We start from the raw sequence: 15597 nt of genomic DNA on the forward strand, positions 1-15597 counted from the left end.
ATTTTATCAAGCATTTACCTTCATTTTATCCTAGGGAAGGCCATATTTCTACACAAACATTGAAAATCATATGCTGATGTAGGGGTGTGGAAGGTATCAACTATTTTCTTTTTTCAAAAATTTGGGATGTGCATTATTTGGATAGGGTGGGACCTAGAAATGGAGACAATAGGAACTGTAGAAAGATCCCAAGAATGAACATGGATGTTCACTAGTAGCTTAGATCATTTATTTGCTTGGTTTTGGTGTCAATAGGATAGGGGGCAATCTTCAAGTGGCTCAGACTAGTATGCCATTGCATTTTCTTGTATAATATTTGAAAGCCAAGAACAGACAGTCCATTAGTACTTTGGAAAAAATTGGCAGCTTTGTTGATATTGTAGTCTATCATATCAAGGAGACCATTAAACAAATAGCTTGTGGGATTGTCTTCTCTGACATGTAACTCTTGCTACTTGTGGACCATTTTTCTCTCTTCTTTGCACTGACACTTCTTTTTCACTCAAATACAAAAGATAGGAAAGATACCATGTAGGCTCATTCCCTAGCCATATATTAGCCATGGAATTGTTGTGGATCCCATATTTGATTTCATAAAAAGGATGTTAAGACTAGCTCGTGTACATCTCGAATATATCAGTGAGTATATGCTATGTTTCGCATGCATTGCAATCGAGAAACTTCACCCAACAAGGCAGATAGGATGAAATTACCTAACAAAACCGCTTCTCAAAGTATCCTCCAAAATCTAAAATTTTCAAATGCCAACATGCCTCAGCTTTTGTACTTAAATACAGTAATCGTATGTCTACACAAGTGTGGCCAATTAACGTATATTGATTTAATTGTCGATATATTTCTTTTACCCTATTTGTGTGATTAAGAAACACCACTTATCTTATCTGAGGGTATATGCATGTTATCCTAAACCATAATGAGATTATAGACTAAAACAATCTAAGATTATGATATGTGCGTGTTGTGTGTGTGTGAATATATATGTATGTATATAACCAATTTTTCTCCTTTATTATAGGAAGGGACAGACACCAACTTCAAAGAAAATCAATGGGGCAAATGGTGATGAAAATGACATGTAGATGAAACCTAGCTACCATTTTAATCAGGAAAGGGAAATGGAACAGTAACATGGAGCAAGTTTTGGTTCTCTTTGTGGTCCATTATAGATATCCTGTTTGTTAACTACGATATCTCAATTGGCCCATGGAGAGAACCAACTCTTTGCAAAAAGAAAATATAAATTATACAAAAGAAAGTGACTCTTTTTCTGTGGCTACAATAGTTTTCTTATTTCCAGTTTACCAAAATGGAAAAATAAATACTGTCTACTTTTTGCATCATGTATCCGAATGAAGTCAAATTAGATGTAGATATAAATGGTTAGAGTGTAGTGCGTGATGTATGAATCAAGCCTACATCATGGGTTCGAGCCTTGTCATAGACAAAAGCGGGTAAATTTACAAATAGCCACTTTTCGGCCTTTGTAATTGAAAAATAATCATTGTAGATAGTAGCTATCTTTCAATTACATGGCCGAAAGGTGGCGTTATTTCTATGACAAAATTTGTATTTAAGTATATACTACATTTTTTTTGCCTGGATTGCCCTTCTTTTGGGGTGATCTTTAATTTTTGTCCCTCAAATTGCTGGTCTCTAATTTTTTTCCTTTGCTTAAAAAAGGTGGCCGAAAATACCTGAGGTTCTGGGTTCAAAGCCCCGCTCAGTCCAAAAAAAAAAAAAAAAATCACAAGGCAAGGCTTTTGCCAAAAGTCTACCTTATGCGGCAGACTTTGCCTTCATGCATAACTAAAAGTTTACCTTACAAGGCAAAGTCTGCCGTCTTCAGCATAGGTTATATGTAACTTCACCCGAATAGGCATAAGTTCATAGAAACCTATGCCTTGCGAAATTATTATTATTTTTTACTCTGCAGGGTTTCGAACCGTAACCTCAGGATATTTTCGGCCACCTTTTTAAGCGAAGAGCAAAAATTAAACACCAGCGAATTGAGGGGCAAAAATTAAAGACCAGTCCGTATGAAGGGCAAGCGTGCAAATTGCCCTAGTGGATAAGGGTAAAGGGGCTGGTCCATTATCCACCTAGTTTCGAACTGTGTCAATGGCCCTCGAGGTATCTCAATTATACAAAAAGGAAAAAAGATGTAGGTATGAGAATATATATTCAGATTCCCCTATCTTATTTGATCATTGATTATAACATTATTTACGAATCGAATCCAATAATGATACTGTTAAAGTAGTGCTAATGTCTTGTTAGAGTAAAATGTGCTTTAAAAAATAGTACAATGTGCTTTAATAAAATAATCTTAAGCAACATTACTTTGACAATAAGCAAATCACTTTGCTATAATCCAAATCTATGAACTTGATATAGACATTAAGTAGAAATCTTGAGATATTCTTGAAAGATCACAATAGATTTGATGAAATGAGGATGTGAAAGATATAGTTGGTGAAAGCAAAATGATGAAGTTGGTTACTCAATCTTCACAATCACAGCCTGCTTTTTTATTTTTATTTTTAATTTATCATATACCAAAAAGATATCAGAGAAAATTTGCTGCTTAAGTTGAAAGAAAGAGACATAAAGTGAATGGAAGGTATGATATATACAGCATGATAGGGAAGATTCTATTGACAGCCTGGTAATTGGACCCCTCTTCCAACCACACAACAAGGACTTGATAATCCAAACCACATAACAAGGACTTGATAATCAAAAGTATAGTACATATATTTTATTTTTTCCACCTGATGTTCTGTATCTGTATTGGGAGTGGCATCAGTGGAGGACAAGATGCGGGAAGCGCGGCTGAGATGGTTTGGGCATGTGAGGAGGAGAGACACATATGCCCCAGTGCGAAGGTGTGAAAGGTTGGCTATGGACAGTTTCAGAAGAGGTAGAGGTAGGCAGAAGAAGTATTGGGGAGAGGTGCTTAGACAGGACATGGCGCAGTTCCATTTTTAGGGACATGACCTTAGATAGGAGGCTACGGAGGACTCAGATTAGGGTAGAAGGCTAGTATCCCGTCGTACTAGTAGTCGCGGTTTTGATCTTCATTTTCTTGTCCTTTGATTCGCGCAACTATATGTTAGTCCGTGTACCACGATTATCGTATTTATCTGGGTAGCCACTGTTTCTATTTTCTCATACTGCTTTATCATGGCTTTTTCGCTTTCGTTAGTTTCATTTTCGTATTCTTTCGAACCTGTTCCTCGCTTATCCGACCTTTTCTCATCATGTTTTCTCTTGAGTCGAGGTCTTCCGAAATGTACCTCTCTATCTTTCGAAATGGAGGTAAGGTCTGCGACATTTTACCCTCCCGTACCCCACATACCGTGGGATTTCTTTAGTATGTTGTTGTTGTTCTGTATCTGTATTGGGCCCGTTTACATCCAGATTTACGCCGCGAAATTTCATATGAAGTGTAAAACACTCCCTAATAAAGACAGACTCCATACTCTGAGCTCGAACCCGAGTCATCTGGTTAAAGATAAAGGGATATATATATATATATATATATATGCCACTCCATCACAATCCTTGTTGATGTAGTGCATACATTTCAAGTTATTTAATAGGCGAACTAGTTATGCAGGAATTAAAATACGTAAATTATTATGAGATAAATAATAATAAAATAAAAATTATTATACGGTGAATAATATAACAAAACTTGTTACTACTTTGACGGTACTTTCGTTCTTCACTTGCTCTTATCCAGATATTATTAATATAGTCATTGTCATTTTACATTTCATCCTACATAAAATGATTCATAGATTCTTTCATGAGTTATGCCGATTATTGTGATTTCAATAAAGCAGGTTTTGTGTTGAAAACCAAACTTTTTATTAGTGTGACGAAATTGGATATCAAATGTTGTATAAGTTAAATGCAAAGTTTGCATTAATAATACATACCCAGTGACATTTCACAAAATGATTAAAACAAAAAATCCGACAAGATTAAAACTGGCTAGGCATCTATATCGCCAACAGTTATTAGATTCAAAGTTATAATACTATGGTTAGAATTGTGACCTCTTGATTGTTGAAATACTTCTGTGAGGGGAAAACTATTATTATATATATATATTAGTTTCAAAACAAAAATTATTTGCTTCCATCGACCTAATTATCACTTGATTTTGTCACTCTTCAATTTTATGTCGAAGTCTATTCATTTCGAAATCAAACTTGAATATCACATAGCTTTCTAATTAGATCTGATCACGACTGAGAGAGATTTAATTAGGTAATGTCATATAGTCTCGTTTTCTCGCAATAGATGAAATTTTTCATAATTCTTACTTTGGTTTTGGTATTTTTATTTGCATACCGTTTTGAATTGTTAGTCCTTATCTAACGCATTTTTTTTTTTATTTCATTTGCATCTTTTGTTTTGAATTACTAGTCCTTATCTAACCCTTTTTTTTTTTTCTACGCTTTTCGGCCTTTAGTCTTTTCGGAAGAACCTCCTTACCTTAGTAAGGCCCAGACACTTTAACCTCTCCAAACGTCACATAGTGGAATTTCACTAGGTACGTTGTTGTTGTTGTAACTTGCCCGATTAACGTACAAATATTATAGCATAATGTACGACATTTGTAGCATGAGACTAGTATGCAAATGTCTCATCTTAATTTCCCCACAAACCCTACCACCCTTATCTCGGAAAACAATTGGTTGATCAATAATCTCCAATTATAACTAAGAACATATTTAATCAATCTCCCTCAAAACTATCCACTTCATTGTGGACCCTAATTTTTCGTTATGTCCGGAGTTAATTATGGAAATGCTATGATTAAAAATCTATTCATGCAGTCAAAATCCATCATTCTTTTTCATTTTCTTAGATTTTTTTTTCTTGTTCATGATTTTAACAGGTTTGGTATGTTCAATGTGATTTAACAAATAACTGAAATCTTTTTTTCACCAACCAAGTTGACTTTATTGTGGACTAGTAATAAAGGAAGATTCATGTATCTTCTTTTCCGGAAGTATCTTTTGAGTTTTTTAAAAATAGGAAGGAAATAAAAGAAGAAAAGAAATGAAGACAAAATAATAATAGCAGGAAAATGAAGAAAGTAAATTGCAAAGGGTTCTTTTTCCATGTTGTGCAAACAAAATTAAATATATATGGGAAATCATTTTTTTTTTCTTTTAACTAGATTTATGTACAAATAGGTTCTTATTTTTAAAATGTCAAATATTTTGGAACAGATGCATGATGCTAAAACGACTAAATTTATGAAAAATATTAAAGATTGTATATAAACAAAATAATATTTAAAAACAGCCTCCAAAAACAAGTTATGGCTGAAGATTTTTTTTTTTTTTTTTTGTTGGTGTTTATAAAATGTAAGTGAATTTGCTGACAGCTTCTCTTGGAGAAAAAAGTATACCTTTGTTAAAGCATCTCTAAACATCTGAATTCCACTACTTCTTTTCCATCTTTTTTACTTTTTCTACTTGTCCATTTCTCCCTGTCTTTTTTGTTTCCCGGTATGACATCCATATTATGGTCCCGATTAATTCAATTTGAGGTGTATAAAGTTCGGAGGTGGCGGTAGAAGTTCAGATATGAATTCGACCATATTCAATATTTTTTGTTCAAACACTATATTTGTGTAACGAAATTCATTAAATGTGTATGTACAAATATTAAATTTAGAATTTAGTTATTAGCACTTAAAGTCGTCAAATTCAGAACTCATAAAGCTGAAATGCACCTTTGGTAAGACCCGAGGGAAGCATTCCTATAAGAACTTTTTCTATACTTAAGGCTCGAGAACATTGACGGATCTAGAGAATATGTATTAAAAGAATATATGAAATATACTGTATGAACTCATAAATTTTAAATCCCGAATTTGCCTATGAACTTAAACCCGAAATCTTTAATTAAAGATGAAAAGATCATATACATCTGACTACAACCCTCTGTATCTCTTTATTTTCTTTAATTAATTGTCTTATTTTTTCCATTGTTTGTTTCTTTAAAGCAGACGGGATTTTCAGGAAAAGTCATCTGATTCCTTAGCCAAGTCAGAACTTCACCACTGCCAACCTAGTTTTACAATGCTTTTCTTCTTTTTTTGAAAAACTAATGTTTTTGTTTTCATTTAACTAAATCAAGAATAGAAGTGATAACTTTTGAAGAAGGGGAATAAAGATGGCATAAAATTGGAGGGAGTGATTTGCCATTATTAAGTGATTAAGTACTCAAATTTTTTTTTACAATTATTATCCATTACCCTCTTTAAAATATTTAGTAGTAGTGGTAGTAGTAAAAATCATACTAGTGTTAATGTCAACTTATTAGTACAAGAAAAAGAGTAAAATTTAAGGACATTAATAAGTAGAGGCTTTGGAATCCAGCTCAATTGCACTAACAAGACATCATTCTTAATCAAAACAACTGGACTTAAACAGACACTATTTGTCCTTGTCCCCACTAACAGCTGTTTTCTAATAAGAATCCAATTTTTCCACAACTTCCGCTATTTAAGGTTTTTAATCATTTTTAAATTTATTTTTAACCCCAATTTTCCCTCCCCAAAAATATCTCCCCTTTTTGATTATGACACCTCTTTTATAATAACCAAAAAGGATAACAAGTTAGTAGCACAACTACTTCTGAGTTTACAATTTTAGCCCTTAAGATATAAAGCCTCCCATCAATAATATGCACAAAAAATAATAGAGATAATATAAGGAAAAAATATAAACATATCGATTGATTTTTCTAATTTAACTTTTCATGTGTACGTTTTTTTTAGAATTAGTTGCTCTAATATTGGGTTGAACTATGGTGTCAAATCAAAAAGCAATCTATACACATACATACGTACGTTTAGAGACATAAAAATGCATCTAGACGTTTAAGTTCATGTATGGAATTGAATAAAATACTTATTTGCACCTATTATTTACACTAACCCGAGTTATGTTATTCACAGTTCATAGTTAGGTGAATTATCATGTATTAATTTATTGACTAAGTGTAAACATTGACTGCATGTAAGAATTTACCTGAGGAAATAATTATTATTTGCAAATTACACTATATGATCGTTGCAGTTGGTTAAATTTTTTATACATAAAGTTAAACAGAAAATTTTATGAAAAACAAAGAATAGAGACGTGCAAGTTGCTTTTTTGGTTAAGTAGAGACACTTTCCGCAATTGGTGCAGAATTTAGGCGTAAAAGACAATTTTCAAGAACTGCCAAATAATATAAAGAGGAAATTAAATAAAATATAACAAATTTGTCTCCAATGAATTAGTGATAAAAATTAGAATGGTAAGAAAGTGTGTGAAAAAAAGTACATATCCATCTATCATCACCTTCCCAACACACTTTCTTACCAAATGCTACTACAAAATATTTTACAAAGTGCAAATCTTGGTAGAGTTTGCTAATTGCCTCTCCAATTTTTGTAAAATTCCATAAAGGAAAGACAAAAGATAGTAATAATAATAACAATAATCAGAATCAGCCAAATCAATAACTAAATAGATCAAGAATTTGGAAGAGAAAAAGACATCTTTCTTTTTCTTCTACTTCTTGAATCGAAATTTGCTCTGAATAGGTCTGAATCACGAATTTTCTCTCTATGTACAGAAGCCTCTCTCATTTGGGGGCCTCAAATGAATACATCAATTTTTTAGTGGGCTTTTTTGGTCATAGTTCAACTTTCATTTGAGAATTAGGAATGTTACCTGCATTAAACAAGGAAAAATTAGCATTTTGTCTCTCTAAAACTCTTTGTATAGACATTTCATAAGTATGCTTTTTTAAGCGAGTTTAACTTTTATATACTGAAAGTATAAAATAACATTTATATAATCAAGTCACCTAAAGAGATAACCAGAGGTAACCATCCACAAATAGGAAGATTAGTAACTTGCAATATAAGACAGGTTACATGCTAAAATAGGTAAAAATACATTGTTTTTATACTGTCATGATGTATATAATTTAAATCCTTTCCCAAATAACCAACTTTATGCAAAGGGACAAGTTTACTAACCAGGAAAACTCTGGTGTTGATTCTGGCCAAATCCCATTTGAACAACACTGTTGAGATCATCCTCAAAAAATGGTGGAACCTAAAAAACAAACCACATTTGTTAAGCAAATTATTAGAGAATGTAAAGCTTCATTTAGAATCTTACAATTCTTAATTACTTTATATTCTCCTTGGATCCTCTAAAAACGTCGCTACAGTCGTGTCGGATCCTCCGAAAATACATAACATTTGGAGGGTCTGACAACATTTTTGGAGGATCCGAGCGACACAAATAAATTTATTACCTGAGGGGTAGGTTCAACGAAACCATCCAGAGGAGGCAATTGCACGCTTGAATTTCTGACCAAATTATGATTCAATGAGTTAATTGGGAAAGGAATCTCTGTTCCTTTATGAAAGTTTTGGCCTGGCTGAGATTGAAATCCATAAGGAAATGCTTGTGTTGAAGTTTCTGTTGGATACATGTTATGTGCCAATGATCCCCTAGATTGAAACATCTGAAAAAATTGGCAAAAAAAAAAAAAAAAGTTCATAAATTAAAAATTCTCTCTTTTTTCTTATTTACTAATAAAGTAGTACTTAAGAGGTAGGTTTACTCGGACTCTTCAAAAATGTTGTCGGGTGCGTGTTAGATTCTCCAAAAGAAATAACATCTTTTTAGAGGATTCGACACGGGTGCGATAACATTTTTGGAGAATCCGAGCAACATAATGGTTGAGAGTTTAGTTGACTTACATCCTTGGAAAGAAGAGCTTCCATGTTAAAGTCCATTCTTGGATTCACAGTAGCTAATTTCATTGAAAGGAACTACAAATGACATTAAACAAGTATAGGAATTAAGTAAAATCTTGCTTAAATTTTACTATTCTAATTTGAATTTTCATAAGACTAGTGAAAAAAAACAAAGAAATATTACCTCAACTTGGCGTTGAAGTGATTGTACATAGTTAATAATCTCATCAAGCATCACAGCTTTTCCAGTCACCTATAGTACAAATTTATATTTCCCATATCAAAATTCTGAATTTGCTAGCAGATCAAGAAAAAAAAATCCAAAAATAAAAATAAAAATACCTTATTGCAGCCTGGTACAAGATCTTGTAAAAGCTTCATTCTTTCACTGATTTTCTCCCTTCTCACCTGTCAAATTGAAAATAAGGATTTGTTAGTGAAAAAAAGAAAATCATGAAATTGGAGGAATTTGAATATATGTTGCTTGATTCTTCCAAAAATGTTATCGCGCCCGTATCGAACCCTCAAAAACCGTGTAATTTTTTAAGGATCTGACACGGAAACGCAACATTTTTTGAGGAATTTGAATATATGTTGCCTGATTCCTCGAAAAATGTTGCCATGCCCTTACCAAATCCTCAAAAAACGCGTAACTTTTTAAGGATCCAACACGCAAAAGGCGACATTTTTGGAGGAATTTGAATATATGCTGCTCGATTCTTAGAAAAATGTTGTCAAGCCCTATCAAATCCTCAAAAAACGCGTAATTTTTGGAGGATCCGACATACAAAATGCGACATTTTTATAGGATCCGAGCAACACAGAAGTGGAATTGGAATTGTTACATACTCTTTCAGCTAGACTATGTGCATCTGTGGCCTGTCCCCTTCTAGCTCTCACATGAATATAGTCCTTTGGTGGCTCTGCAAGCTTTTGGTTATCTTTATTTTCTTCTGTAGCAGCTTTTTCCTCTTCTTTTGCTATATTATCATCTTCCTCAGACTTGCTTCTTTTGGCAGTGGATTCTTTCTCCTGCAAAAAGTACATAAAATGAAGGGGAAAAAAATTAGTACTACAAATTTCCCAATTATGGTTTAGTTAGTTAGAATTCCAAGAAACAGAACAAAAAAAAAATGTACATTACATTAGCATTCTTAGCTGATTTTCCCTTGGAAATTGATTTCCTTTTTCTTGAATTTGTATCATTTTGACCAATTAAGCCAATTTCTCCACCTGGGATTTGCTCAGAAACTGATGAATTTTCCCTTGAATCTCCCAATTGAGCTAAATTATTCACATCTTTGAATTCTTGAATCTTGAAGGATTGGTTGCCTGACACTCTTGAAAGTTGTTCACTTTCCAAATTTGTTGCTAATTGTCTGTTTTGATGCAACAATAATTCAGATTCATTGAAACTCTTGAAAGTTTTGTTAGCAAAACAAGAAAATCTTGCTGCCCTTTCAACAAATCCAGGATCAGAATTGAATTGTGTTGGTGGCAAATTCCCTCTCATAAAAAGATTTAATTTTGGTGGAGAATTCAAAGGGGTACTATAACAAGAATTGTTAGTACTATTATTATTGGTCATGTTATGAGAATTTGGTGACATTTCTCTTGAATTACAAATGCTACCTAGTCTACCAATCAATTCCCTTAACACAAAATTGTCACCACCACCACTACTACTATTATTATTATGAACTGTAACAGGAGATGACACCATTGAACTTAATGCAGACTCAAATGGATCAGAGTTGTTATTATCCAAATTGGGATTAAAGAAGCAATTTTGAAGTTGTTCATAACTACTCCCCATTGTAGTGTTATCATCATTCATGAACAAATTTCTCTTCTCCATTGAAAAAAAAGAAAAGAAAAGAACCCCAAAAGGCTAAAATTCAAGAACCAATCAAGAAACAAAAGGGTAGGACTCTTCTTGGAAAAAAAAATGGACACTATTTGGAGTACAACTAAATTTAGAAGAAAAAAAGACTAGGTGATTGTGATAATGACTTAGCTATTTGAATTCACTTAAAATGAACTAGGAAAGTGTGAGAAAAACAGAGAGAATTGTAAGAGGAAATGAGGAAAGTGAGACAGAAAAATATAGGAGGAAAGTGAAGAGGAAGCAAAGAGGAAAGATAAAGAAAAATGGACATGTCTGTTTGACCTTTTGCTAAATAGCTGGTGGGGTGGCGTGGGGGTAGTGGGGTATGGGGGAACCCGGGGGGTGGTTGCCGGCCCTTAAACGTCAAACTAGCTGATGTTTCTTTTGTTATGGAAATTAATGAAAAAACTATAGATATATAGTATTCCAAAATGTCCAAATTTAACTATGTATTACTAGTATGTACCTCAATTTGTTAAGTACTATATTTGTTATACTTTTGGTTCATTCATACTTTTATTGTTAGCAATTTTTTGTAGTTGTCTTATTATAGATTAGCTTCAACATAAAGTAGGTGACTTTCACGTGTCTAAATTCTACTAGAAAAATGAAGTTAAGCTGAAGAACGTTATTTGGAAGTTGAAATTGTGTTTGGACATGCATTTCATTTGAAAAAGTATTAAAATTTTGTGATGGAACTGAAAAACTCAATTTCAAGTTGGAGTGGAAAAAAATCGACTATAATGTATAAACCAACAGTTAATCGAGAAATTAAATTGGAGTAAAGCAAATTTCTCCCGTTTTTCTCCCGTTCAAATTGGACTTAAATTTACCCTTTACTCATAGTTATAGTCTTAGAATTACTCTTATGTTAGAACTCTGTTAGCAGTGAAGTGCAAAATCAAGACTTTTTCCTAATAATGGTGGATAATATATCGACCAAAAATTTAATGGAAAATAAAGTTTCTTAATTTCGAATTGCACAAGGACAAATTCAAATTTTCTCCTTCCAAAAATAATAATGATTGCATTCATTTTCTTGTTCTTTTCAACTTATTTCATTCTTTGTTCTGTTTAGACGAAATAGATAGGAAAGCCTTTGCGTTTTTGGCATTTTTTCCATTTCCAGTTCCTTCTTCTTTTATTTTTATTTAAATATAAATAAAATATTCTTCTCTCTTTGTGTTCTGTCTTCACTATGTATTTATGGAATCCTTTTAATTTTGAACCACTCATAGAGATGTCACATTATTAATAGAGTTGATCTAAGGTTTCTTTATTGTGAGATAATGTATTTACGTATTCGTGAGAGTTATTTGCGCTAGCATGACGATACATTTGCAAAACTTTTTGTTGATACTTAAAAATAACAAAAAGATTGATTTTCTGTCAAATATTTTAATACTCAAACATGTAAAGCATTTTTGCTAATAAAAGATATGGAAGAATTTAAATTCAACACAAGGGTCACTTGTAACTCATAATTTCTATTTAATAATTTATATTCAAATTTGAGAAGTTATCTTTTCTCCCTTACCGATTTACAATTTTTTTTTTTTTTTAGGTTATCATTTAAATTTATCTTTATTTTAAAAGTTGTACAGATATTGACAATATTAGATTGTCGTCTAACGTCTACTAAATTTTAGACCACGGTCTAACATAATTTCATAAAAAAATTAGTTTGCTCAAAAGGGATGTTCAGACCGTGGTCTAAAAGGTGTATAAGTTGCAAGAGAAATAATAAAAGGGTCATTTGGTACATAGTTGTCCCAAAAAGATAACTAATAAAAATTTATGTATAGTTTAATCCTTTTCGAAAGAAAAAAAAACTTCTGCCAACAATTTTATTTTATAATCATTTGATTTCTTATGTAGTAACTTTTCTCTAATTTAATTAAAATTGGACAGTGGATTGGAAGTGATTAACTTTGGTTATATTGGTTACAACTCTGTTGCACTGGCATTGTTTTGTCATATGGTGGATAGAATCAATGATTAATGGCCAGTAAATAATGGTTAAAGAAAAGAATTATTTACCCCTTGATTTTTAATTAGAGAAATGTTTTAAAAAACTTAAAGGAGAGACAAAAAGATATAATTAAATGAGAGACAGAGAGAGTTGTTTGTGTTTAATTTTTAATAATTATGTGTAACGTGGAGAAAGTGCAAAGTACAAATAAATAGAGCACCTTTTCATTTATTTTACAGCATTTTGGTGGTTCTTCACTTCTCACTTTGTGGCCTTTATTTTCCTTAAAGAATTTTTATACATAAAAAGTCTTGGTTGGCCTACGTTTTTTATATATATTTTTTTTTGGTGAAAGAGTGATGAGGAAAACAGATCTAAAGAGTCTCTCTGGACCCACAATAAAAATATTTAAAAGGGGAAAATTATTTTTTTAAAATTATTTGTAAAGATTCATAGAACTTGGTAGTAGAATTGGGTTACTTCCTAGCAAAGTAATTAATAGCATACTACTAAAATTAGAGTATATAATAGATGAAGGTTAAAAAAAAAAAAAAAAAAAAAAGGATCTTATTTCGTCATGTTGATGAATCAAACGAGTACCATGTGCAGTGAATGTTGTACTCTTAGTTGATTTGCTAACCCAAACAATGACTGTTTTTTTTTTTTTTTACCCTTTTAGAATTGATGGAAAACTGAAGAATAAGTAATACAAGAATGACAGTTAACCGTCTCAATTTCTATTGCTAATTAGTCAGCTACGTTACAAAATAAAAGTATAACTCTTCATATTACTCCATTTCGACCCATTGCATTCTAATATACAATATTTAGGTTCTTTAAAAATCTTCACTATTTTTACTGATATACAATTCCTTGACAAGATTAAAAATTCTAACAACGACCTAATGTAAACATACCACCACAGTGAATACTTAATCTTAACTAGTTGATATCGGCTATAAAGAGTTTTTTACTTACATTATAGTCTTCTATTCGTAACATAACACCATATTACATTTTATCACCATTTTTCTATTCTTAAATTGATTTATAACCTGCTCTTGAAGGAAAAGAAGCTTTTAGCTCATGGGTGAAAGTTTATAAAAATTAATAATTGAAAATATTTGTACCATGATTTATGCTTTCTGGCTGCACTTAATCTAATTATAGTGACAGAGAGTGGTTGATCCAACTATTATTCAAATCATAAAGTAAATAAAGTGAATAAAGGCATCTTCTAAAGCTTCTCTAGGAATACCTGACTACTATATTTTATTAGGATTAAGTGAAAGTAGCAAGTAAGTCAATTACACAAGATAAATTTAAATGTAATTAGTTGTATTTGGTTGAAATAAATGACTAAATTACTAAGGGGAAGAAGAGGACAATGGTGTAAAATAACAGGATAGAAGACAAAAAACATAGTTATTCCCTCTGTTCTTTTGCTTCTTTTATTTAAATTAATTATTGCCATGTTATGTACAAACTTATAGTAGTAAATTTTTTAATCTTTAATTTCAACTTGTACAGAGAGATGATTGAATGTTCGATTTATCTTTTTTTTTTTTTTTTGTACTTGTTTTCATCTTGGGAAATGAGAGAGATAAAAAAATGCCTCCTCCTTTCTAGTTTATTCACCATAATAAAATGAATAACAAAGGAGTTTCTATAATCGTGGGTTTAGATTAGAGATCAGTGTTAAACTCGGTACTTATTTGCTCTAATTATGAATGAATTAATAATAATATGATACAAATTGAGGTTGCTTGTATGACTGTGCGTATGCTATTTTGCTGACTATATTGTATTAATTGTTGGAAACAACGAGGGTGTCATCCAAATCCTTGAAGCATGGAAAAACGGATTGGGCTCCTCTCCATTTTCCTTCTCTCCATTTTCCCCAAGTTCTACCTTAGATTAGAGACACATGGCATGGGTTAGAATTAATGACTAAGATTTAATTGATTAAAACAAGACCCTAACCATAGTTTATATAATTAATAACCTATCCATAAATATATTAAAATACTTTCTCTCTCTTCCTATTTAATATTCCATCTTTTTTTCAATCATGATAACTCTTTAATGGTGATATTTGTCAGAATATAGACAACTCTTTCAGAAATATATAATTACCAATTGAATAATGGGGTCTATATTATGTGAATTAGTAAGCATCATAATTGAAAAAATGGAAAATATCACCAATTGAATAATGGATCTATTAGGGGAAAAAATTATGTCGCAAAAAATAATCTGGTAAATTAGAAAAAATATTTTACTGGGTAGGAAAAGTAAATAGGAAGAGAAAGAAAAATATTCTAATATATTTATGAATAAGTTATTAATAATGTAATCATGATTAGGGCCTTGTTTTAATCAATTAAATCTTAGCCATTAATTCTAATCCATGCCATGTGTCTCTAATCCAAGATAGAACTTGGGGAAAATAGAGAGAAGGGAAATGGAGAGGAGCCCAATCCATGGAAAAACACTCCATAGAGTAATGATTCAAGGTTAAGTAGAAATAAGACCGAGTAGATGTTGGTCAACATAAAAAGAGAGAAATTAGATGGAATTGCAGTGCCTAAAAGCGTAAAACTCAGATATTTAAACTTGTTGATTTACGGGAATGAAATATTAGATGAAAATATCACATATATAATATATAAAAATCAAAATCAGACGGTTGAAAGAAGTGCAACAGGGATGTTATGTGATAGAAGGATGTTTATCAAATTAAGGTGAAAGATAAACTCTATAGAGCGGTTATAAGACCTTCAATGCTATATGAGGGTAAATATTGAGTCGTTAAAGTTCAACACATCCACAAGATGAATGTTGCAGATATGCAAATACTTAGATAAATATGTGGTTATATAAGATTAGAAATGATTACGCTCGCGAGAAGGTCAAATAGAA

General features: G+C 31.7%; 1 protein-coding gene across 1 annotated transcript; it reads right to left on the reverse strand.

The window, feature by feature from the left end:
• Positions 1-7325: 7325 nt before the first annotated feature.
• On the reverse strand, positions 7326-10957 carry LOC132048934 (transcription factor bHLH62-like). Its single transcript, XM_059439639.1, has 8 exons — positions 9960-10957; positions 9665-9847; positions 9158-9223; positions 9000-9068; positions 8819-8890; positions 8368-8580; positions 8084-8162; positions 7326-7772 (listed from the first exon to the last, which is right to left on the reverse strand). The coding sequence occupies exons 1-8, from the start codon at positions 10671-10673 to the stop codon at positions 7735-7737; spliced, it is 1434 nt and encodes a 477-aa protein (XP_059295622.1). The 5' UTR covers positions 10674-10957; the 3' UTR covers positions 7326-7734.
• Positions 10958-15597: the final 4640 nt, after the last annotated feature.

Source organism: Lycium ferocissimum, chromosome 1, assembly GCF_029784015.1.
Source record: "Lycium ferocissimum isolate CSIRO_LF1 chromosome 1, AGI_CSIRO_Lferr_CH_V1, whole genome shotgun sequence".
NCBI lineage: Eukaryota > Viridiplantae > Streptophyta > Magnoliopsida > Solanales > Solanaceae > Lycium > Lycium ferocissimum.